Source organism: Manduca sexta, unplaced genomic scaffold (assembly GCF_014839805.1).
Source record: "Manduca sexta isolate Smith_Timp_Sample1 unplaced genomic scaffold, JHU_Msex_v1.0 HiC_scaffold_60, whole genome shotgun sequence".
NCBI lineage: Eukaryota > Metazoa > Arthropoda > Insecta > Lepidoptera > Sphingidae > Manduca > Manduca sexta.
The window spans coordinates 104,400-128,756 of record NW_023595407.1 but is presented as its reverse complement, the minus strand read 5'-3'; the positions used below and the strand labels follow the sequence as shown (position 1 = coordinate 128,756).

At 35.5% G+C, this 24,357-nt stretch overlaps 1 protein-coding gene across 3 annotated transcripts in view; it reads left to right on the top strand.

The window, feature by feature from the left end:
- Nucleotides 1–6,886: 6,886 nt before the first annotated feature.
- LOC115444545 (tubulin beta chain) overlaps nt 6,887–24,357 on the top strand; it is a 35,034-nt gene continuing 17,563 nt past the window's right edge. The window contains exon 1 of one of the 3 annotated variants that reach the window (XM_030170363.2): nt 6,887–7,091. In XM_030170363.2, the coding sequence (XP_030026223.2) occupies nt 7,035–7,091 (57 nt within the window). In that variant the 5' untranslated portion in view covers nt 6,887–7,034. Of the gene's footprint in view, nt 7,092–13,816; nt 13,901–15,663; nt 15,745–24,357 lie in introns of those variants that run through there. The other 2 variants (XM_030170362.2, XM_037447109.1) reach the window with 2 other exon arrangements.

Below are 24,357 nucleotides of genomic sequence, written 5' to 3'. Positions count from 1 at the left end.
TCGCGAATCATCCTGGGCAGGAATCGGTGTTCTTTGGCGAGGATTTGTGGCTTGTCTAGTCGCAGATAATGATTGGCGCCTCCTTCAGAGTGTTCAGCGACTGCAGACTTCGTCGAGCGTCGGTGTTTCACGTCAGCTATATGTTCTTTTACGCGGGTCCCTATATTTCTTTTTGTTTGCCCGATATAAGAGAGGCCACAGTTGCAATCTATTTTGTATACTCCCGGTTCTTGTAGAGGTATATGACACTTGACAGGTGGTAAAAATTGACTAATCTTCTTAGGCGGCTTAAAATAAGTTTTTATGGAAGCACGCTTCAGGATGTAGCCAATCTTGTCGGTGACTCCTCTTACATATGGTAATACAACCGGAACACGTTCAACTGTGGCTGGTTTCACTCGGTTTCTGTGACGGCGGCGTGGAATTTGGAGCTTGTTGTCTCGCAGTACTTGCTTGACATGTTGCAGCTCAGCGGCCAGGTGTTTCTCGTCACAGATTCCTTGTGCTCTCTGAAACAAAGATTTGCCCACGGTAGCTAACTGTTTTGGATGGTGATGAGATTCACCGTTCAGATATTTATCAGTATGGGTCTGTTTCCGATGCACAGTATGACTTAAGGTCTGATTAGGATTACGGATGATTAAAACATCTAAGAAAGCAAGAGATTTATTCTGTTCTAACTCCATAGTAAATTGGATTTTATTGTTGATGGAGTTGAGGTGATTTAAAAATGCAGTTACTTTATCAGATGGTAAAATTGTGAAAGTATCGTCTACGTACCGTTTATAAAACCTTGGAGTGACCGGGGCTGTACTCAGGGCTGTCTCCTCGAAGTCTTCCATAAATATATCGGCGACTACCGGAGATACAGGGGAGCCCATCGCTACCCCTCAACTTGTACATAGAACTGATTATTCCACAACATATAGCCAGATGTAAGGCAATGTTGGAGTAGTTCTGCATATTCTACAGGAATGTTATTCTCTGCCAACTTCTTAGATACAATTCTGATGCAATCTTGTACTGGTAAGCTCGTAAAGAGAGACTGGACATCAAAACTGACCATAGTTTCATTGTCAGCTAATTTTAGGTCTTTAATATCGCTGACAAATTGGTATGAATCCTTCACAGACGCTCTAGTGTTTCCTCTAAGTGGTGAAAGCACTTTTGCTACGTGCTGAGCCAATCTGTAGGTTGGTGTGTCTCAACACATCAAGTCAAATGACTCACAATGGGACGTAGCGGAGCATTTAATTTGTGTATTTTCGGTAACCCATACAGTTTAGGCGGTTTTGCACACGAAGGAACGAGTAAGTTTACGTCAAGATTTAACTTATCGGAGTAATCTTTTTGTTAAAGAGCTAGTAGCCTTTAATACTTTGGTAGTCGGGTCTGTTTTGACTATTTTATAGGTACTTACATCCGATAAAAGTTGTTCCATTTTATTATTGTAGTCTGACGTATCCATTACTACTGTCGCATTTCCTTTATCTGCACGGAGAATGGTAAGGTCCTTCATCGATCGCAAGTTCTTTAAAGCGATATATTCGTGTTTTGGAAGATTTGGTTTCGGCACTTTCTTTTGACGCAAAATTGACGAAATGTCCTGGCGTATCGCCTCCGAATCTTCGTGTTTTAAGTTATTTTTGAAGAGACTATTCTCAACATTGCAAATAATGTCTTCATACGGTATCCTTCGTGGTGTAACAGCAAAATTTAAGCCTTTCGATAAAACCTGAATTGTGTTTTCGTCCAATGATTGTTTTGACAGATTTATTACTGCGCGTTGTCCATGGTTTGCGCGGGAGTGTATCTTATCTATGGTCGCGCGCGTTCCATTCCTACACTCGGTGTTTTAAGATTATCAACAAATAATTTTGATTGTAATTTATTATATTTTATTATATGTTTGTTTTGCATTCATTATATTTGGAAGTTTCGCGCTTATTTAAGGTCTCGATGCAATTTTTAAAATCAAATGCTGACAACTCTGTCTTCAATTCATTGGATATAATCTCAACACAATTATTTATGTACTGGAGGTCGGATCGTGTTTCGTGTATGGTAGCTCGTAACAGTTTAGTACTCGCCTGGTTAAGAATTTTAGCGCTCCCTCGTATGTATTTCTTGGGTGATAGCTTGACACACGTAGGGATGAGATTGTGGTCACGACATCTCTTCAAGAAATTCAATGATGTGCAGAATCTTGCGCGCTTAGTTTTCAAATTCTCCAACCGGCGTATTTTGTTGGCCGCTGAGCTGCAACATGTCAAGCAAGTACTGCGAGACAACAAGCTCCAAATTCCACGCCGCCGTCACAGAAACCGAGTGAAACCAGCCACAGTTGAACGTGTTCCGGTTGTATTACCATATGTAAGAGGAGTCACCGACAAGATTGGCTACATCCTGAAGCGTGCTTCCATAAAAACTTATTTTAAGCCGCCTAAGAAGATTAGTCAATTTTACCACCTGTCAAGTGTCATATACCTCTACAAGAACCGGGAGTATACAAAATAGATTGCAACTGTGGCCTCTCTTATATCGGGCAAACAAAAAGAAATATAGGGACCCGCGTAAAAGAACATATAGCTGACGTGAAACACCGACGCTCGACGAAGTCTGCAGTCGCTGAACACTCTGAAGGAGGCGCCAATCATTATCTGCGACTAGACAAGCCACAAATCCTCGCCAAAGAACACCGATTCCTGCCCAGGATGATTCGCGAGGCTATTGAAATTAAAAAACATCCTAATTTCAATAGGGAAGATGGTTGGAAGCTTGCACAAACCTGGGATCCAGTTCTACATTTAATTAAATCGGAACCCAAAAGACCGGCTGCCAGACTTCAAGACACTGTGAGCTCATTCTGCGTAGATCGGACCACCAACAGCTAAAATTTAAAAAAAGTTGTATAATTGTAAAATGTAGGTAGATATTGTAACTTTGACTTTGCGGATGAACAACACCTCATTCCCCCCGTGACCATGAAGGCTGCAAAGTCTTCGAAACGTCGGGAGAAAAATAAAAAACAAAAAACCGCGATAGAATCCGAAAAATTAGTTTAATTTCAATGTCTAACATTCGCGTAAATATAAGAAATCATTACACTTTATATTACTTAGAGTCTACTATAAGCTATTTGAGAGAATCCGCCTGGGTAGCTACCAACGCAATATCTATTTCTGCCGCCAAGCAGCAGTGTATATTGTATAGTCACTGTTGTGTTCTGGTTTAAAGAACATTGTAGCCTGTGTAACTACTGGATATAATAAGACTTAGCATCTCATGTGTCAGGATGGCGAGCGCAGTGGAATACCAAACAATACTATTAGAGCAAGAGCCCGTGAACCCCAGACCTTCGTTATTTTATAAAAACTGAAAGTTTGTCAGCGCATGCTCCCAACACAGGTAACAACGATGGGCCATTATGAAGTTTGGGCTACAGTGGCTTTGGCAGGTACACGGTACTAAAGGTGTGTAAAATACCGAACTAGTTTTATCAAATAATAAAGTGAGATTTTATGGTATTATATCTTCAGAAAATTATTAAAAATCACGTTATTCATTGACAGACACTTAACATCGTGGCAATCCCTTGCCAGACACCCTTAATGTTCATGAAATTATAATTTTATTTACGTTATTTTGTATTTCAAGGTGTTGGATGGTGTTGCTTTTGTTTATGGGCGGTCGTATCGCTTATCATCAGGCGAACATTAAACTCGTCTCGGCATTCAAAGCTACAAAATAATAGTCAAGGATACCAACACTTTTCACAAGTGACAAGATTTTCATAATCGGATGATAACTTTAGGGAAAAAAGGTCCCCAAAAGCTGTCTGTCTTTATGTGATCGATTTTCTCAAAGTCTATAGAACGGATTTTTGCTATGGAAATAGTTTAAGATCCTAGGAAGGTTTTAGACTACTTTCTATCCTGGGAAAATATATAGCGGGACTTTTATCCCGGGAAACTTCACGCGGGCAAAGCTGCGTGCAAAAGCTGATATTAGTATAGAATAATAGAAAATTCTTGTAATTCTGGTAAATCTTGATATAAGGTCATTAAAATCGTTAAAAAGTTACATTAATAATAATAAAATAATAATATCAGCCCTGTATTATATACTTGCCCACTGCTGAGCACGGGTCTCCTCTACTACTGAGAGGGATTAGGCCTTAGTCCACCACGCTGGCCTAGTGCGGATTGGTAGACTTCACCCACCTTCGAAATTCCTATAGAGAACATCTCAGATGTGCAGGTTTCCTTACGATGTTTTCCTTCACCGTTAAAGCGAACGATAAATTCACACAGAATTCAAAAAGTTACATTAACTTCTCGAAATATAATTCCCAATGTTATGGCATAGGAAAATCATCGCAAATCCGTTGAATTATCTGCCTACTCCTCTATACACGTGTGATTTATGTACGGCATACATCTGTAGGTTTATTTATGGCCAATTTACTGTCATGACAGGCATTTATTGCTAAGGTCAGCAAAACAGTTAGTAGTTCACTGCATAACGATTACGGTATGAAGGCAAAAATATAATTTTTTTAGTTCAAGTACGGCATAGTGACCCCACAGGACCTGATGGTAAGTGAAATGGGTCCAGTAGAATCGATTGATGAGAGATGATTAACCCTCAGCAGTCGACATAATTATGGCGGCCTGTTCGCACCTGCTGATCCCGGAACGCGACACACTTACGTGGGCCACTATGATTGGTTTAACACCTTGTGTACGGTGGTCGCTATCTGAGCCCTGACCCCTGGGCAGTTGTCACAATTATGCCGGCCTGTTGGAACGGAAATACCGGATCCCGGAACGCGACTTACGTGGGCCTATGGCGGGTTTTAACACCTTGTGTACGGTGGTCGCTGTCCGGGCGGATATAAAATATATCCACCACCAGCATATCTATTAACTCAAGTAATCGTGACAGACACAAATTTAACTATAGTAAGCGTGAGTTAACAAATTTTAAGCAAAGGAAAATGGATTGTTTCGCAAACTTTTTTGATCAAAGAACATCCGAAGTTAGACTGAAATGCTTAGAAAAAAGATATGTTTTTAACACTTGATAGTTAAAACTTTGTGAAAAATATAATACTAGTACCCGACATAATAGTTGACCCGACAGACGTCGTCCCGTCTTAACTATGAATTTGCAGCGCGCATTCTGTCAATCGCTGACAGTTATTTCAAACAATTGACAGTTAAGTATATAAAATTAGTATTTTCGTAAAGTTTTTTTAATTTTTCTATTTTTCGGCGCAAGTTTTGGAATTTTTTCTTTCATACGAACCTCCTCCTGACAATAACAAACGCAAAAAAAATTAGTGAAATCGATCCAGCCGTTCACGCGTGATGGCGTGACCAAGGGAAATAGGGATTCATTTTTATATATATATAGATTGAGAGAAACATAATTAATATTAAAGACTAGCTTTTTCCGGTTGCTCCGTCAGCGTAAAAAAGTTTCTTGCCGGAATAAAAGTAGCCTTTCAAAACACAGCATTCAGGAATAATGATCGTGGTACTGATGTAAACAAAAATTTGATTAGTGCAAAACAACTCTAAAACAATAAACATTGAATAAAATATTGCATGGCACCTAACGGCGCCCTTCATGGTAAGGCATAAGATTTTACGTTTATCCAGTGATTTCAATGGACTCCATGTGGCTGATAATGCAGCATTTGCTGGAAAAAATAAAGCAGTAGTACCAACTCAAGCGGTAGGTAACGCCTTGGCTTTGCTTCTGTCATTGCTTTACTACCATGCTAAGCTCAAAAGCGGTATCTCAAAAAAAACAAAATCTTGATTTTTATGTCGTCAGATAGCTTAAAGAAATACCCATCCAATGAAGTTATCTAAATAACGGTATCTTGTTTAGAACTTGTTAAAAAAAACCTTAAAAGAGTTTCTCTATCTCAGTTTTACATACAAAACTATAAAACTATATTTACAAAACTTCGATTATCTCGAAATAAGGTTTCCCTGACATACCGCTTTTGCGCTTAGCACGGCAATATAGGCAGATGCTGCTCCTACCCCTACTAGTTACTAAAAAAGACGGATTGTCGCATTCAAGAAATTTGAAAGTACAACTAACTTTCAACTCGATTTGAACCTACACTACGAACCGACATACCTCCTGAACTATTTCTGAAACGCCAAATTCATCAACCGGGACTCGATCCCGCACCGCTAATCGCTACTAGTGGTGAAATCAGCAAGCTTTCTACTGGACAGGGCAATGTGCTATGAGTAGATGGGTGGATTGATGGTAAAATTACAGCCATTAATTCATGGTTTCGTTGTCGGCTATGCGCCGGTACTTGCTTCGCGGTGAATCATGCGCGGTGTTGCCAGTTATTGGAATGTTTTACCCGTTTGTCCTTTTGGGGTAATGAGGTTTGTCGAAGTTGGATGAGTTACATTGCAATACATTTAAATTCTTGGTGATTTATTTAAATGTTTAATGATGCTGTTATAATGTACTTAGAGAATAATACTTTCTTGACTTAGTTTAAAAGTATTCGAAATAATTAATCTAACAGATATCAATTTTCAAATAAAAAATTACAATTCAAACATAAATATTTTTAAGCTCATAACATGGATCGCATTCTTTTTTACATACTTTTTAATATAACGTCCGTAAATATGCTTATGTAACTGTTTTAAAGATATTTATATACGTCCACAAACCTTATGACACAATATATTATGAAAAATAGTACATGTTTATTATAAATACATATTTCGGTATACAATACTTAAATCAATAATTATTTTACATCGACATAAAACGTTCATAAAGATTTACAATATTAAATCTCGTAAAAATGTGGTAAAATCCATTCCATTGGCAACACTCACACACCCCGAGCCGGCCGGCGTTCTCCACTCACCGACTTATTTCACTTCATTGCAATCGAGCAGCCCGTTTGTGTGTCGGCTGCGACGGGAACAAGTGACCCAACAAAATATATTTTAGTAAATAAGAATAATTAAAAACATACAATGAGGGAAATAGTGCACCTGCAAGCTGGCCAGTGCGGTAACCAGATCGGCGCTAAAGTGAGTGAATTTATATTTTTTTAATTTAAATTAGGAACGCTCGGCAGTTGCGTTTGAATTTCGTGGCTGAATAATTTTGTTTTCTCAGTTATTTTTTTTTAATGAGAATTTTTATGTATTTAGTTTATTGTCATTTTTTTCTGTAAACTTAATTACCAAGTATTGTTATATTTTTCCTCATTACTTTTGTGTGTAATAAAGTTTGTTAAAACACTACAAAATGACTAAATCTTTACTATTTGACATAAGTGTAAATTAATAACAATTTCTAACTGTGATGTGAGTATAAAAAATATTTTTATACCCGCCATTATGTTATTCTGCCAACCAAAAACAAAATGGTCAATTAAACTCGGTTTACATTTCTCACGGTATTGTTTTGTTATTTCTGGCGTATCAACTGCCTTTGTTGGTTTAACGATTTACCTCAGAATATGTAGATATGCGATATAACTAACTTTAGGCACTGTACGCATAGCAGTTACTTCTTTTGTGTGCGGATTATTTAAAAAATATATTTCTATTGCAGATTTAGGTATTTGACATTTTTTTTGGCTGTAAAGACAATGTACCTTTACCTCCTGAATTTTAAAATATTCAAAGTAATTACTGTAAGGTTCAAGTAACAATCCCAGGAAATAACATTTATCATTACCGCTATCATAATAAGTATCGTTTTACATTAATAATAATCAACAGCTAAGTTTAAATCCAAGTAAATGACGTGACATTGAAATACAAAACCATTTTCATGTACATGAGATTTTATTATAATGCCCTAAGGCTCGGAAAACTGACAACTTTTTTCAAACTAAACAATATAGAGTTGCACTGCTGATAAATATATAAATACTTTTTAGTGACATTTCTAAATCTAACTACATTCATAAGCTAGGAAGTAGGCAGATAACACCGCCTAATAACATTTAGTCAGCGACAAAACTAATTTTGATGATTCAAATTTATCATAAGGAAGTGACAATGATAAAATGCTGATTAACCTTTATTGATAACGTATCTGATACTGCTTGGTTAAATAGCAGTGTAGGATTGAAGACGAAGAGGTCTCAGTTCGATTCCCGAATAACAAACTAATATTCTAACACAAATTCATGGACCTCTGGTACAGTTTGCTTGGTAATAGTAGCGTAGAATTAAAGACTAAGGGATCCCAGTTCGATTCCCGAATCGTCTAACACTTCTATTCTAACATTGGGCCAAAGTCTTTCTATAACATATTTTAAAAATGTATTGACGTCATGCATAGATGTTATACTATATAGTCTTAATTACCATTCCCCTCACGCTCTAAAGGTATTCCACGCCACTGAACTAGTTACCAGCCCCACCACGTCCAAATTTTTGATGACAAAATAGTTTTGATGTTATTACTACGTGCAGTGAATATTTCGCTTTGAATTTCTATCGACTATTGTTACTAAATTGAAATGGAATTTTAGTAATGCGAGTAATACAGGGGAAACGTTACTGTTACTTATTATTTTTATAACAAATTAGTTTTTTGTTTTTAACTGCGCTCGAGAAGACTTTATCAAGGGATAAAATATATATTTACGACATGGCAATAATGTAGCCTTTATTGGTCATTTTTAAACAATGTTCAATTACCCTTATTCTAAGCTAATAAAATACATCTTATTCATAAAATATCAAACGTTGGAAGTTCTCAAACAAATTTGTCCAATCAAAGATATTATTAGATCAATTAGAATTGAACCTTGTTTTTAACTAAATAAGATGTTAGTAAATGAAACTGCGAGTCTTAAAATATGTCTAAATAAGTTACATTTATTCCATACGCTAGGCTATTTAACGAACAGCACGACACGCCAATACTTTATATATAGCCTCATTAAAAGTCTGCGCTCGATTTCTTGACGTTAACGTCACCGCCATCTTGTCCAAAAAGAATTCACTCTCACGAAACGGGAATAGATGAAACCTTTTTTTATCTGTCGGAATTATTCAGCCGGCTGCTTTTATTGTGATACCTAAGTGTAACGGTGTTTGCCACGCTTTTACACATTTTTATTGGAGCAAAGCAAATAGATGCTTTCTAACGTGGCCGTCGGTTGGCGCACGATTCTGCCGATGCTCTTTGACAGCTGTCAAAACTGTCAATATTTTTTGTTTCAAAATTAGGATATTTCATATCTATGGTTATTTGAATTCCAATTTTGAAATGATCGCTAGAATTTAGATTACCTAACCCGGTTATGTGCGCAAAGGTTAAATGTACAATTTATATTGTATTTATAAATACATCTGTGTTCATTTTTCGCGCTAGCCACAACTCGGGAAGAATTTCATGAGCAGCTTAGCTTATTTGCAGTCTATTGAAAAACAATAAAAAAAAACATTAATTATTCGCAAATTAAAGTTAATTTAAAACTTATCTTTTAATCATTTTCCATCACTGCTGTATACTACAAGTATTAAAAACAAAATTCATCTCGCATAACTCCAAAGACCGCGTATCTAATACCTGTAGTGAATTTGAAGCCACGATATCTGAACGCAAAGTTCGTTGACTTCCATAAAACTAATTAAACCATTAATTGCAAGCCGTACGTAAATAGTTTTCCCAGAAATGAATGGACCGTCTTGGATGTTATCTGTGATCAGAGATCTTGTTACCAAGCGAATCTTCTATGTTGCTGATTGAACTGACTGCCTGGCGTAGTTGTACTGCATGCTACGGCAGCACTCTTAGATCCAGGGTTCGAATCGGGCTGAGCAAAGTGATATTTGGGTTTTTTCGCTCAATATCAGCCGAGGGTTCGAATTTGTGCCCGATGGTGATAAGTTCGCCCCCTATAACATCGTGGAACGAAACACAATTAGCGGAAGTGGGTGCCTTGGTTGCGCCTCTGCGTAACAAATTTGTAATCCCAAAAAAGTTGGTAGAGGTGCAATCAGAGTACCTAGTTTTCGCCACGTGACGCATGATTTGATGGGACGAACTTATCACCATATCACAATACAATCCGAGATGATATTAAGCAGAAAAAAATAATATCACTTTTACCGACGTAGGATTCTAATGTGGCACCTCAGAGCGGTGTACTGGTAATGCAACTATTTCAACGAGGCATTCTGAATTTAAATAATTTAGGTATATTTTTAATTTTCCATTGTCCGCTAAGGTTGACGGAAATTATTTAAACTGTAGACTCCAATACTTTTTAATATAGCGTTCTAACCTTTGAACACTGCAATATCAGATGTAAATGTAACAAATTGATCCTTTTCTATGTATCGTTACTTCCATACTTTATACATACAATCTTTCTCGAACTTGGCCAAATACTCCGGAAATAATCCCAGCTGTCTAATAGAATCGACAAACTTTAGACTGAGTCGCATAATCGATAGGTAAGTCACTCATTCTGTATAAAATTGTACATAGTATGAAAAGAATTTATTTTTTGTCTAGCTATCTGACCTTTGTAACAAAAACTGTCTTGAAGATAAATGACTTTCACTGGGTGCATATAATCAAATTATTGATTGTTAAAATAACTTATCAGTCGAGATTTATTGTACAATGACTAATTTGGACAATGCAGCCCGTAAATTCAAAGTTTCTTAGCGTTACAGCAAAATATATGAATATAGTTTTGTGTATTATAGTGGCTACTAAAAAATAGATAAAAAATTAAGGTTAATAGAGGCTATGAATATTATAATCCTATTGTGGTGTCTTCAGATTAGCAAAAAACTGTTCGGAAGTTCGAAAGTAGTCTCGTCGAACAATGCTGTCGTTTTTGACACGAACTGTAATGTATATAATTGCCTCTCACCGGGGTCCGCTGATGATAATTCATATTGTCATTACATCTATTATTGCGGAAAAATGGCCGACCGACCGCTACGCGCCGTTATTTTATCACAAGATCAACTTTCAAATATGAATTCCGTACGCGAGCGCTGTCTATAATGAACGGGCGGATCAAATGATTTTTTAATTTTGAATCTGGAACACTTTTTCAAATTTGGAACACTGTTTGAATGTTAAACTTTTTGAATAAAATTAAACACTTAAAAATTGCGATACCTAGTTTTGAACACCAAATACTCAAGCAAATTTGGCCCACTTTGAATTAAGAACACTTCGAACTTGAAATGTTTTTTTTTTCTTTTATGGCTTAAAATGATTTTTAATATCGATCTTTTTTCTATAATTATTTGAAACTGAAGATATACTTGATAACAAGGCAGATGTGTTAAGTTTTTTAATCATAAACAGGCGTGAAACAAAGGTCATTGTTTTATGAATCCATATCGATTGTTCTGACGCGCGTTATTGTCTCTATCGATACAATGATTTTTAATATAAATATAATGGACGAGGGTCATTCGTATTGTTTTAAAATGTTCCGTGTTTGGAATGTACGCATTTTATAAATAATCATGACTGAACTAACAAATGGATGTTTTCTAACCGAAAACTTTAACAACCGTTTATAACCTATGAACTCATACTTTTTATCAATGAATTATCTTTAAATTCCCCCATCTTTATACGTTTGTGACTAAGCGTTATGTGGTTAAGATAGTTACAGTATAGTGACTACTAATTATTACCGCTTGATTACACCGAGATGACAGATTTTCCTGTTGTTTTATTTTTATTGATCCACAAATAGTTACAAAAAATAAATCTTCATAAGATTAAACACAAAATAACTACTGAATGCAACCTTATATATGTAAAAGAAACATGCTTAAATTAATGACATTTTAAAATAAATTAATAATCATGAATTGGGATATAGTTATAAGTGGGATAGGGATGTAGGTAATGTTATGTATTGTTAGGACTACTGATGGCTACTGATCAAATATAATTTCAATCGATTAAATGGACTCCTCGACTGTCATGTCGCCAGAATGATATCCTTGGGCCGCATTGAATAATAAGGACATAGTAATTTTTGCTGTAGACCAACCAGTACAGTGGTCTAATTCCCACATTTATAAAGTCAAGAATAAGGTTCTAAAGTTTGTCATGATCCTTCTTGAAATTAATACTAAGATACCTCCGTTGGAATTATGAAAGATCTTTCCTGGATTGTTAGTCCCTTTACAGATTAAATAATTCTGCATTTCAGAATCTGGAATTTTGTTATCGCGTGATATGCTCGCCCTCTATAGTATTATAGGACGGAAAACACATAACGAAAAGTAAATACCCTGGTAGATGTCGCATCTACACCCTTGGGGATATAAGCGTGATGTGTCTTTATTTCATATTCTAATACAACACTTTATCTATCTACGGTAATCGAATCCAAATCCATTCAGTAATTCATGTATCACAATCTTTCTCATTTACAATTATAGAAAACTGTGGTGTTTATTTAATAAAAAGTTTGTAATTATTATGTTATAGCCCTTTTGGAGGTTTTTTTCTTAAAAAAAAAAGATATTGTTTGTTAAAATTATACGGAGTTCTCGATAAAATAGAATTAAAAATATTACAAAAACTATACATAAACTGACATCCGTTATCAATATGCCATAACATGTCTGTTGTAAATCATTATTTGATAACAATGAGCCTTGTTACTAAGAAATTAATGTCTTTCATTTGAAAGTTCCGTTTAGTCGGAGGGGAATGAATCTTACGTGGGTGGTAATGATGCTTGGCTGTACACTTAATTTACAGCATTTAAGCCCTTTGTCTGATAAAATTGATGATGTAAGTTAAGAGTATAGTACGCAAACTATAATCAATAGGAACGCTGTAAAAATTTCACATAGAAGGTAATTATTTTTTAATCTTTACTATAGCTATAATAGATTAGAAAACATCATAAACTTTTTAATGAAACAAAAGTGCTATACAGTTATCCAATCTGAATAATGTCATTTATGCCGCAAAAGATTAACCAAATCAAACACAATGACATTCAGACATGCGGAGAAAAAACTCCGACGTCTCTTGAGATGTTTCCTGTCATTAAGCTATCTAAATGATGAATACTAAGGAACTTCCTTTACAGCCACCAGATATCAAAGCCAGAGCCAATCCAATACAGTTCCAAATTAGAAAATAACGTTTCTCAATGACAGGTTTAAAAAAAATACGTTTCTTTTTTAAATCTGCTTAAAATTATTTCTAATTAGGTCTTCCTTTTTTGAAAAAACACTTTCTACACCGTTCGGAATAACATCCTGGCAATTATTATAACTGTACAAAAAAATATTGTCGTTTAGACACGTGCCATTAATAAAAAAGCGTTTCCCGCGTCATTAATACAATCTGTAGCTAATTCCGGTCACATTAGATGCTTCCTGCCTAATAATACATGAGACCATTAATGGAGAAATGTAATCCATTATTTATTTCTGATATAATACAAATGTTATGAATCATAGATAGTGCTCTAGCAATAAATTTTGTTATACTTTTAATGATAATTTTCTCCGTGATATGGGCTAATGAAAAAGCTTGTATGAATTTATAATTAATAAAATAGTATGAAATAAAAAGAAACTCTATTTGAAATAAAAATAATTTCATTATTTATTAACCCTGTTGATATTCACAACATGTCAGATAATCCAAAAAAGGGAAATGCAAACCATTGTCTCTGATCTATAAATCATCCGATTCTAAATTCAAAATCGCCTCGCGCGTGAATCACGCGACGCTGGGAAGTGGACGCGCGTGCGCCGCATACGTCATATGATTGCAATATGGCGGCGACTCCATGCCGGCCATTGTACCACTGACGAATATCCGGCCGGCTTCTGTCTATGGACGTTTGACCACTTCATTTGTGAGTAATTGAGGTTTTATAATCCATTTATGTAAAACGGACGCCATTGTATGGCGTGTGCCTAAGTGTTTCGATGAACATGTGTTCTAACTGTTATGGTGTTATCGCCTTATTGCTTACTTTCTTGCATAATATAACCTTAATAATCTAACATGGCTGCTTTGCCTGTATGCCGTGCCTAACTTGGCGATTTTTATATTCACAATGGCGCTGGATCGTGTTTCAAAGGGCTATAAAGATTTTATCTGTTAAAAGTGGATCTGAAGCAGTCGTATCATCTGCAACGGTTAATGTCATAAAATCGACACGTTGTTCATTACGCTTTTAATGCACTTATTTAAATTTAATGTTTTAACATCTACCTAAGAATTTCTTTACATTCTGTGCTCATTGCCTCAGTCTACAGCTCATTTTGGTCTGTGCCCAAAATTGTGTTACCTAACTTAGCCAAGGACCAGTTAGTCCTCATTTGTTGAATAGATTACAGCCCGTCACTGGTCAAGTCTGTGTTTGGATTCGGTCACATAATTAAAACACATAGTTATCGATTGGTTTTGGTCTGCAAATAAACTTTACTTACATTTTCCAAATCTTTGGTTTTCCGGTTAACTTTTTATACGGGCATTGATGGTAGGCTGAATGGTATCCAGACTCCGTTGACTGATGTGAGATAATTAAGCCAGTTGACACAATCATACTGTTTTAAAAATTATCTTTAGGGTCTTTGAAAATTTACGGCTTCCATGACGTATTCGAAATCGGTTTTTAATGGAAAAAATATGGTTCTCACACAAGGTACAAGTCTTGTATCTAGGTTTTCAGACTGGACCTCCTGAAAACCTAGATACAAGACTTGTACCTTGTGTGAGCTTATGATTATGGAAAGTGTTAAGTTTGTTCATGCCATAAGCAAAGCGAGAGATGACACTAAATACGTCAATCAGACGTTAACTTGTCTCAACATGTCTCGCAATAAATTCCTATTTATCTCGCTTATTTAGACTTTTGTCTTATCGTACGTTAACAGTGAATATTTTTAATCTTCTAATTATTCGAATTTATTTGCTCATACAACAATGTGTGTTAAATGTTAATACAATTATCAGATTTTTTATTTTCTTTTTCTTCATTCGGTAGCAAACACTATACATAAATCATGGTTAACTATGAAAATCACTTCATGTAGTTTATAATTCAAAGTTCTATGTGATAGTTGCTGAATTTCAAGATCATACGAGCCCATCAAACTCGTTCTATCATTCTTCGTGCATCTTCCATTTATGAAAAGATGTCTCTACTCTTCTGCCCTCTCTTATGCAGGGTTTATAGTCGTGTCCATATCTTTCTTGTGTTAAATCAAATTTTACCTACGTTTTGGAATCTGTTAGCTTTAGTTACAGGTTGTATTATCACAGCTCTTTCTCGAATAAAATGTTGTCTACAAATATCTGGTGACCTAATGTCTCCGCTCCCCTACCTAATACATTTATATAATTTTCCTTTAGAGCTGGTAGCGTATGAATTTTATCAGCTGGCCTGTACTATGAATTCAATTATAAAATTGACATTTCGGTATCCTAAAATGGCAGTGCAGTCCGGACCTCATGACCTACAATATAATCCAAATATACCGGATCCCGACTGGGAGAAATTGTGTCCCTCGTCGGTCGACATGTCTCAATAAGATAATAGTAATGCATTAACCCATTATCAACCTACTTCCGAAGCAACAAGGATGCTTCGAAACATCGCATTTCCATAAATTAATGGTATCCTTGAAATAGCGCGCCAGTTCGCTCAGTCGTACATTTACCTCGAACGCCGAGAGACGTGTAATTACATATGTAAGTATTTTATATTATTCACATTTTCCGTTGCTTTACTAACCTAAACGCACTCGGAGCAAGTCATGAATTTTGTAAACGTTTTTTTGTAACGGCCTCTATACGCTATGGCATGTTTGACATATGAAACCTTTAGCGTGCGTTTAAATTTGGAACTACACATTATGTATGACATTCAAAATTCGAACCTATTAGCTGTCAATATTGAAGTCATCAACGGTCAAATTCATCAGAAAAATTAAGGTTTTTGTAAATTTTTAATACCAGTGTAAAAACAATGACGTTATTTGTTTTCTATAGATGTTTTTTCAACTGTTTAACCTTATGGCTTGCCTGTATATCTTACAAAGTCATCCTGAAAAAAAATGAATGCAAACATGTTCAAACTTTGCTAATTTGGTCTGCATGTGCCTTTGACTGTTTTGACGTACAGCGCCTCTCGCGGACGGTAGGGCAACACGCCTTCATACATATTTATCTCAAACGTGAGTAATCGTTCAAAACAAACACTAGTTGGATACATTCCGCGAATTGCCAATCAAGCCGATAAGACTTCGGTCGAACAGTTTTACTGCGAAAGGAAATGAAAGTGACGCCATTTTATAACTTCCAGGCAGAATAGAACAAAATAGAAATGGGGGACAGATGGGAATCTAGAAGAGGGACCAGGGGCCTTAAACAACATCCCTTCCTATAATCGTTTATACAAATAACAAACTAATATATGGAAAAGATATATCCGAGCGCTAATTCTATCATTAGTATGTCGTTTCCATACATTTCTTTGGTTTCCATTACCGCTAACAATTGTAGAAAGACGTCTTGTCTAAGCTGTGGTCCTAAATGATGCTAGGCCATAGGCGGAACAAAAAAAAAGTTTTTTGGGCGTCGTTCGGATCGTAAAAAAAGGTGCTCCAAGTCACCGCGCCTGGCCTCGGGCGGTTGCCCGGTTCGTCTCTGCCTAAGGCTGCCTCTGTGTACAAGGTCTTTGGACTTTTCAATTCCTCTCGTTCAGTAGATCCTAATGTCTTGGGTGAGGGAGGTGGCTCCATGCAGTAATAAGTTTTTGAGTGACTTTTTAGTGCAAAGCAAGTAACATGCTTGTCATTTGTGATAAAAAAAATGTCATATATAAATATTTAACTATAACACTAGCCATGAAAAGTAACATTAAACAATCTAGACTAACATGATGAGATTTAAATACAACAGAAATTAGATCTTATTAGTCTGTAATAAGAGCTTCTTTGTCATGTTAGCAAATATGTCTTTTTATAACTACGTGACCGCAAATGTATTTGACATTCGATAGTCCATGATTCATGTGTTTTTATAAATGCGTACAAAATGCAAAGTATTTAGTTACTAGTGTGCTAATAACAGATATTACTGACAATATGTTTAGAGAAAAGTCCTTGGAGAAGTCCATACAATAATCTATTTGGTTAATAAAGCCAAAAGCCACCATAATTATAAAAATTTGTGATGAAAACGATAAAGTGGCATAATGCTGAAAATTACTTTATAATACCTCTATGTTGATTTATAACTTGTTTTTATGGTTTTATAAATAATATTTTTGTTATTCGAATTTCAAAAAATATACACTAAATGCCTATTAAGGTGGTAGCTCAAGGTCCATTTTCATACATTTTGTTTCGGCTTTAATCTGGGTAACTAAACAAGTATTGGCAAGTAAAGAATTTAAATTCACGTCTAGTTAGTGATTAGTTCTCGCAGTTGAAAGAAAAATGTAAAAATAATTAATAATCATGGATATTTCGGCCTTTAAAATTTAATATGACGAAATTTTAAAGGCAGAAATATCCATGATTATTAATTATTTTACATTTTCTTTCAACTGCGACACTAAATTTACTGCCAATACTTAAATATATGAAGATATAAACAACTTTACAAGATGGCGACGACGTTTTTCATTCTCGAAATTTGTATTGACGATTTTGTTTATTACTCGACATTAGGAAGAAAAATAAATAAAGCCATTATATAAAGGAAGATGAATAATATATTAAATAACACTTGTATTAGGTTAGAACTAAAAAATACATTAACTGTTGGATATAATAATTAAAATTAGCAACAATAACTGCGTCGTTTAAATCTATATATATAAAAATGAATTGCTGTTCGTTAGTCTCGCTAAAACTCGAGAACGGCTGAACGGATTTATCTTATCTTGGTCTTGAATTATTCGTGGAGGTCTAGGGAAGATTTAAAAGGTGAGAAAAATTCGAATAATTGCCGGGAAAATCCTCAAAACAACATTTTTCTATTTCCCATACAAACGTTTTCTAAATAAAATGGAGAGTCAATTTGTAATTTATTACCGCTGTATAAAGTTCAAATTCGCGTGCGCGTTGGAGGATCTAATATCGCGTTCTGAAACTCAACAAAAGTGAAAGTGAATCGCGAACGCGACAAAATTGCATAGTCTCAAAATACATAGTACATAAATAGTGGTCGGCTTCGAGAAACTCAATTTTAGCTAACTTCAGTTGTTAATATAATATATAACTCAAAGGTGACTGACAGTGATATATCAAGGAACAGCCCAAACCATTGGACGGATCGGGCTAAGACTTTACATGCATAAAGCTACTATGACGTAGGCATCCCCTAAGAAAGGATTTTGATAAATTCTACCCTTAAGGGGATAAAATAGGGGATGAAAGTTTGTATAAATGTTCTTAGATTTTCGACTGATTGAACTGAAATTATAGATTGGGGATAAAATTAGTTTGAACCTATAAGTACCGGGAAAATATGTAGCAAGACTTTTATCAAACAGTGGAATTTTATCCTGGAAAACACCTTCACGCGGGCGAAGCCGCGAGCAAAAGCTAGTTCAAAATATTAATTGGATAAGACACAAATCACAATTTAGGTTATATTAAAGGAAAATAATTTTAAGGAAACCGTGACGCCGCCATGCATGTAATTGGTACATGCGTCATATACTTTGACATTAATATGACGAAGTCCTTTACCTTTTATTTTTATAAATGTATTACTTCCCACTTTAAAAGTGACTGCCATCGCTTACCTATACTATTATAAAAGTAAAAGTTTGTATGTTTGTGAGGGCTAATCTCGGGAACTACTGAACTGATTTGGAAAATTCTTTTGCAAATATGAAGGTACATTTCTCCTGAGTAGTATAGGAATTTTTTATTCTACGCACGCGGAGCTGCGGGCAAATGCTATGAAAGTATAAACAGAAAACTCAATTAATCAATCAATTTATTTATTTTGCAAATATAAGTATGTTATTAGATGGCGTATTTTATAACATAGTGTCTTACCATATTTAGTCAAATGACATGCATAAGTTAATACAATGTGTTATAACATCATTACAATATATAAAATTTTATGACAAAGTCGCTAAAACTCGTGGTTGTTCAGTCGACTTTAAAGGAATAATAATGGATTAGGGAATGTCCCTTCGAGCCCACACATTTACGTTGTAGCGAAATACGTATAAACGAGTCTGCCACGTAATTAAATATACCTAACTTTATACAAATATTATAAACTAGCTTTTGCCCGCGGCTCCGCCCGCGTTATAAAGTTTTTCAGGCTAAAGTTTTCCGTTATAAAAGTAGTAGTTTCCCGGGAGCCTCTCAAACTGTCTCCATACCAAATTTCATCTTAATACGTTGGGTAGTTTTTCAGTTTAACACGTTCAGGCAGACAGATGCAGCGGGGGACTTTGTTTTATAATATATTTTTTAAGACGAATAATCCCGTCATACATCATTGTTGCATAACTTTAACCGTTTACGCAGCGCACGCAACGGAAGCTCTCAAAACTAATAATTTTCCCCCTTTTGCAACATGTTTCATTACTGCTCCGCTCCGATTGGTCATAGCGTGATGATATATAGCCAATAGCACTCCAGGAATAAAGGGCTATCCAACACAAAAAAGATTTTTTCAGTTCAAACACGGTAGTTCCTGAGATTAGCCATTAGTGCTCCGCTCCTATTAGTCATAGCGTGATGATATATAGCCTATAGCACTCCAGGAACAAAGTGCTATCCAACACAAAAATTTTTTTTTCAGTTCGATCTGATAGTTCCTGAGATTAGCTATTCCTGCTCCGCTCCTATTGGTCATAGCGTGATGATATATACCCCATAGTACTCCACGAACAAAGAACTATCCAACACAAAAATATTTTTTCAGTTTGAACCGGTAGTTCCTGAGATTAGCTATTACTGCTCCGCTCCTATTGGTCATAGCGTGATGATATATAGCCTATAGCACTACACTAATAAAGAGCTATCCAACACAAAAATAATTTTTCAGTTCGAACCGGCAGTTCCTGAGATTAGTCATTACTGCTCCGCTCCTATTGGTCATAGCGTGATGATATATAGCCTATAGCACTCCACGAATAAAGGGCTATCCAACACAAAAAGAATTTTTCAGTTTGGACCGGTAGTTCCTGAGATTAGCCATTACTGCCCCGCTCCTATTGGGTATAGCGTGATGATATATAGCCTATAGCACTCCACGAACAAAGGGCTATCCAACGCAAAAAGAATTTTTCAATTTGGACTGGTAGTTCCTGAGATTAGCGCGTTCAAACAAACAAACAAACTCTTCAGCTTTATATAATAGTATAGATAATATAAATGTATTACAAGCAAATATTTCCTTGATCTTCCGAATACATTTTCATAACTATTTTTCTTATATAAATACGCCTCCGAAGCAACCCAGTCCATAAAGCCAGTATAAAAACTGAGAAAACTGCATCCAACATAATAAGACTTAACATCTCATGTCTCAGGATAGCGAGCGCAGTGGAATACCAAACAATACTTTGTAATTCAAGGTGTTGATGTTTCTACTGTTTATGGGCGGTCGTGTCGCTTACCATCAGGCAAACGGCAAGATCGTCTTGTCATATAAAGAATTAAAAAAAACAATATGCAACATATCATATTCCTTAAATATAAACATTATGGAATAGCAGTGGTCACGTATTCCTGCTTCAAAGGTTCCGGATTTGAGCTCTTCAATAATTATAAATTCATAACACAAATTATTTATGGTAAAGCCAATGTCGTTAATCAATATTCTCTGTCCACCCTTTGGTGAGGAAAAGCGTCATGGTATTTGACGCAAATCTTCCTTGTATGTTTGTCCATGGAATTGCCCAGTGACACATTGTATAGGTCAATGTTGTATCGCTCTGCGTTAAAAGAAATGTCCATAGCAACCAGACACCGAAATTATACAAGAAATATTATAATAGTTTTAAAGATTACTGTATTTTCTGCTATCCATAAATACAGATAAAGATTGGTAATATTCGTGGTAAATAGATAAGTTATCTTCAGATCGATTTTAAAAATAAAAAGAAACGTGAGCGCTGCGATGGCACTTTATTAAAATTCGTCCATTTCGACCAAAGATTGGTTCGGCGATCGTAAGCGGCGACAGCCTAGTTGGGTGTGGAACGGACTGCCGGGATGAATGTCCGTAGGTTCAAATCCATAAGCCACATACCTCTGACTTTTCTAAAATTATGTGAGTAATATTTGTGAATTATCGCTTGTTTTAACGGTGAAGGAAAATATCGTGACGAACCTGTATACCTGCGAAGTTCTCTATAGGAATTTTGAGGGTGTGTGAAGTCTACCGCACTACAGCGTGGTGGACTAAGGCCTAATCCCTCTCAGTAGTAGAAGAGGCCCGTGCTCAGCAGTGGGACAGTATATAATATAGGCTAATATTATTTATATAAAGACAGGTTCTGATCCAAACAGTTTATTTTTGTAAGTGGACACAAAATGTCGTTGGTTTACCGCCTTCTATATCTACATAGTAGTATATCTAGTATATTTATAGTATAATATAGTAAAGAGGATTGCGAGTTCGCATCGCCCACGTAAAGGCTGTTAATATACATGCAGATTTACATGCGAACTGCATGGCTGGACCGGTTGTCGACACCCCTGCACCGCGCCCCTCGGTTTCCTACTTAGGGTTGTCACACACTTTATTAATAAAAATAAAAAATATCCAATCTGATGCCGTTACTGAACATAAAAAAGAAACAAAAATACGTTGTAATAAATTATCCCTAAAAAGGTAACTTTTGGCCAAAAGTTACTTCATAATTCTGGTTTAGCCTCCCTTAGGGCAGTTTTACAACTTGATATTTTTTTCTAAGCCTTATTGTTGTTCATTAAATAATCGTCTCTTACGCAAATTTAGTATTCATTGATGAACGTCAGTCTGACGTACGGTCTACGTAGTATTTGTTACTTATTACGTGTTCTCCATAACTTTATGCAGGATTTATTTTAACTCGTCATAACTTTAAAATTTCGACACAAAAAGTCTGACTGCGCATCTATAGTGTCTTACCTCTTTTTCCCCTTTTTTGGTAATTAAAAACTATTGGTGTTTATACCTAAAGTAATATCGATATTATTTTGTCGACTTTTTCAATACAAGAGAAGAAAAATGCGCCAGTTTAAAACAATATTTTATGAATTAAAAAACATACTAATCAATTGTGTGAAATCCTTTTATTTTCTATTTCTGATTGTGTTTTAGCAAGTTCAAATATGTATAAGTATCTCTGTTTGTATATTTGTTTGCAAATTAAATGCAAGTCTTCCCAAATGAAAAGGCTAGTAGTTTAGTTCAAATCTCAATTAAATTAAGGCAACTTTTTTATAAATATAGGTATTACATACTAATTCTAGATTCACTACAGAGTATAGTACTACAACATTTTAAAAAAATATGCTACATCTGTTTTTTATAGTTGTTACATGCTAAGCTCAAAAGCGGTATCTAAAAAAAAACATTCTTGATTTTTATGTCGTCAAATAGCTTAAAGAAATACACACCGAGGAATTTACCTACATAACGGTATGTTGTTTAGAACTTGTTAAAAAACCTTAAAAGAGATTCTCTATCTCAGTTTTACATACAAAATAATAAAACTATATTTACAAAACTTCAATTATATCAAAATAAGGTTTCTCTGGCATACCGCTTTTGCATTTGGCACGGCAGCACACGCCAGCCCTACCGCCGCGCGCGCCCGTCGGAATCTTCGCATTGTCACGGTCCCGGTTTGCAAGTGATCGTGTTTTTTTTGTCGTCCGTGATCGCGGTTGTTTCTTTTGCGTCTCATGTTGTGACTAGAAGTTCGGTTATTGTTCTTTGGATGCAAGTTTTTGTTGACCCTTTTAGCATTTGGTTACATTGGTGCAGTTGAAGAGGCGGTTAAGGCCTCAAATTTATTCTAATTTTGGTATTGACTCACATTACTGGAGCCGGCAAAATAAAATAATTGTTTATTCATTACTCAGAAACAATTAAATAACTGAATCATAGGTTCTATCAAAATAAATGCAATAAGAGTTCTTACTAATCTATTTGCTTCGAGCGAAAGAATCATTCCAGTGATTCAGAATTCAGATTACTTCACTGAACTTCATTGGTAGTCATTCTGAATTTTCCAGGAAATTAGTAACAAACCAAAAGATTAACAACAGTATTTGCTAGACACACTTTAATGTCGGTTTTTCTTGTAATTATTTAGGTATGCAGTGTTGTATATTGTTATGTATTATGAAGGGTTCTAAATTCAAATAGACAATAAAAAGAAAAAAATAATCAAGGAGTTCTCTACTCAGGGTTATTTACCTTTTTGTTGTAATGTAAAACGCTTCAGTAGTTCTTGGGATTACTTCCTACAAAAAAAAAAAAAACTTTCAGTATATTCTAAGCGATACGTTACTTTTATCAATGTCCACAGAGTATCTAACTATCTTGTCGATCTCGTGAGACATAGATTGATGTACCATAGACATTTGTTTACGCACGATCTTTATTACAATAGTCGGGAGCTGGCGCCGAGCCAACTGAATATCAAACAAATTACCCGTGAGACTCGCTACAAAGGAGTATAAACATAGAAAAAGTTTATCGAGACCATCGACAAACTTACATGTTCGTATTATTATTGATTTAATATCAAAAATTTAAAAATGGAATGTAAACTTCGATAGAATCTCGTCATAATGTACAAAAGTTACAAAATCACATTTTGTTACTTATTTAACAATTTGTTTGTCAGAGACTGGGAAATATTAAATTTGCGTTGTTATTTAGGTTAATTTGATATAAATGAGGAGCATTCGTCTGTTTGTAAATAACACGATGTTGCCAATAAACAGTAATAACATCCCTCAACCTGAATTTATTTCTTAATAACTACTTGAATTAATGGATAGCGCGAAGTGAGAGGTATTGAATAGGTTAGGCGCCCATAATATACTTTATTGTTACGAGAAAGGCCCATAAAATATAGAAAGTTCAACGAAAACATGCAGTGTTTCTTTGTAGTCCGACTATGTACGTACTACCAACGCCATTACAAAACTTATTAGACAATTTCCACAAAACTGTCGCCTGTCAGCATGTCCATTTGCGCCAAGGTCTGGCATCCCGCTGAACAAGAATTATTCAATTATCGTATTACACCACGAGTTTGACTCATTTTACCGCCAAAGAAACAAGCGGGAAGCCGAGGCGTTTGTAAATTGTCTATTA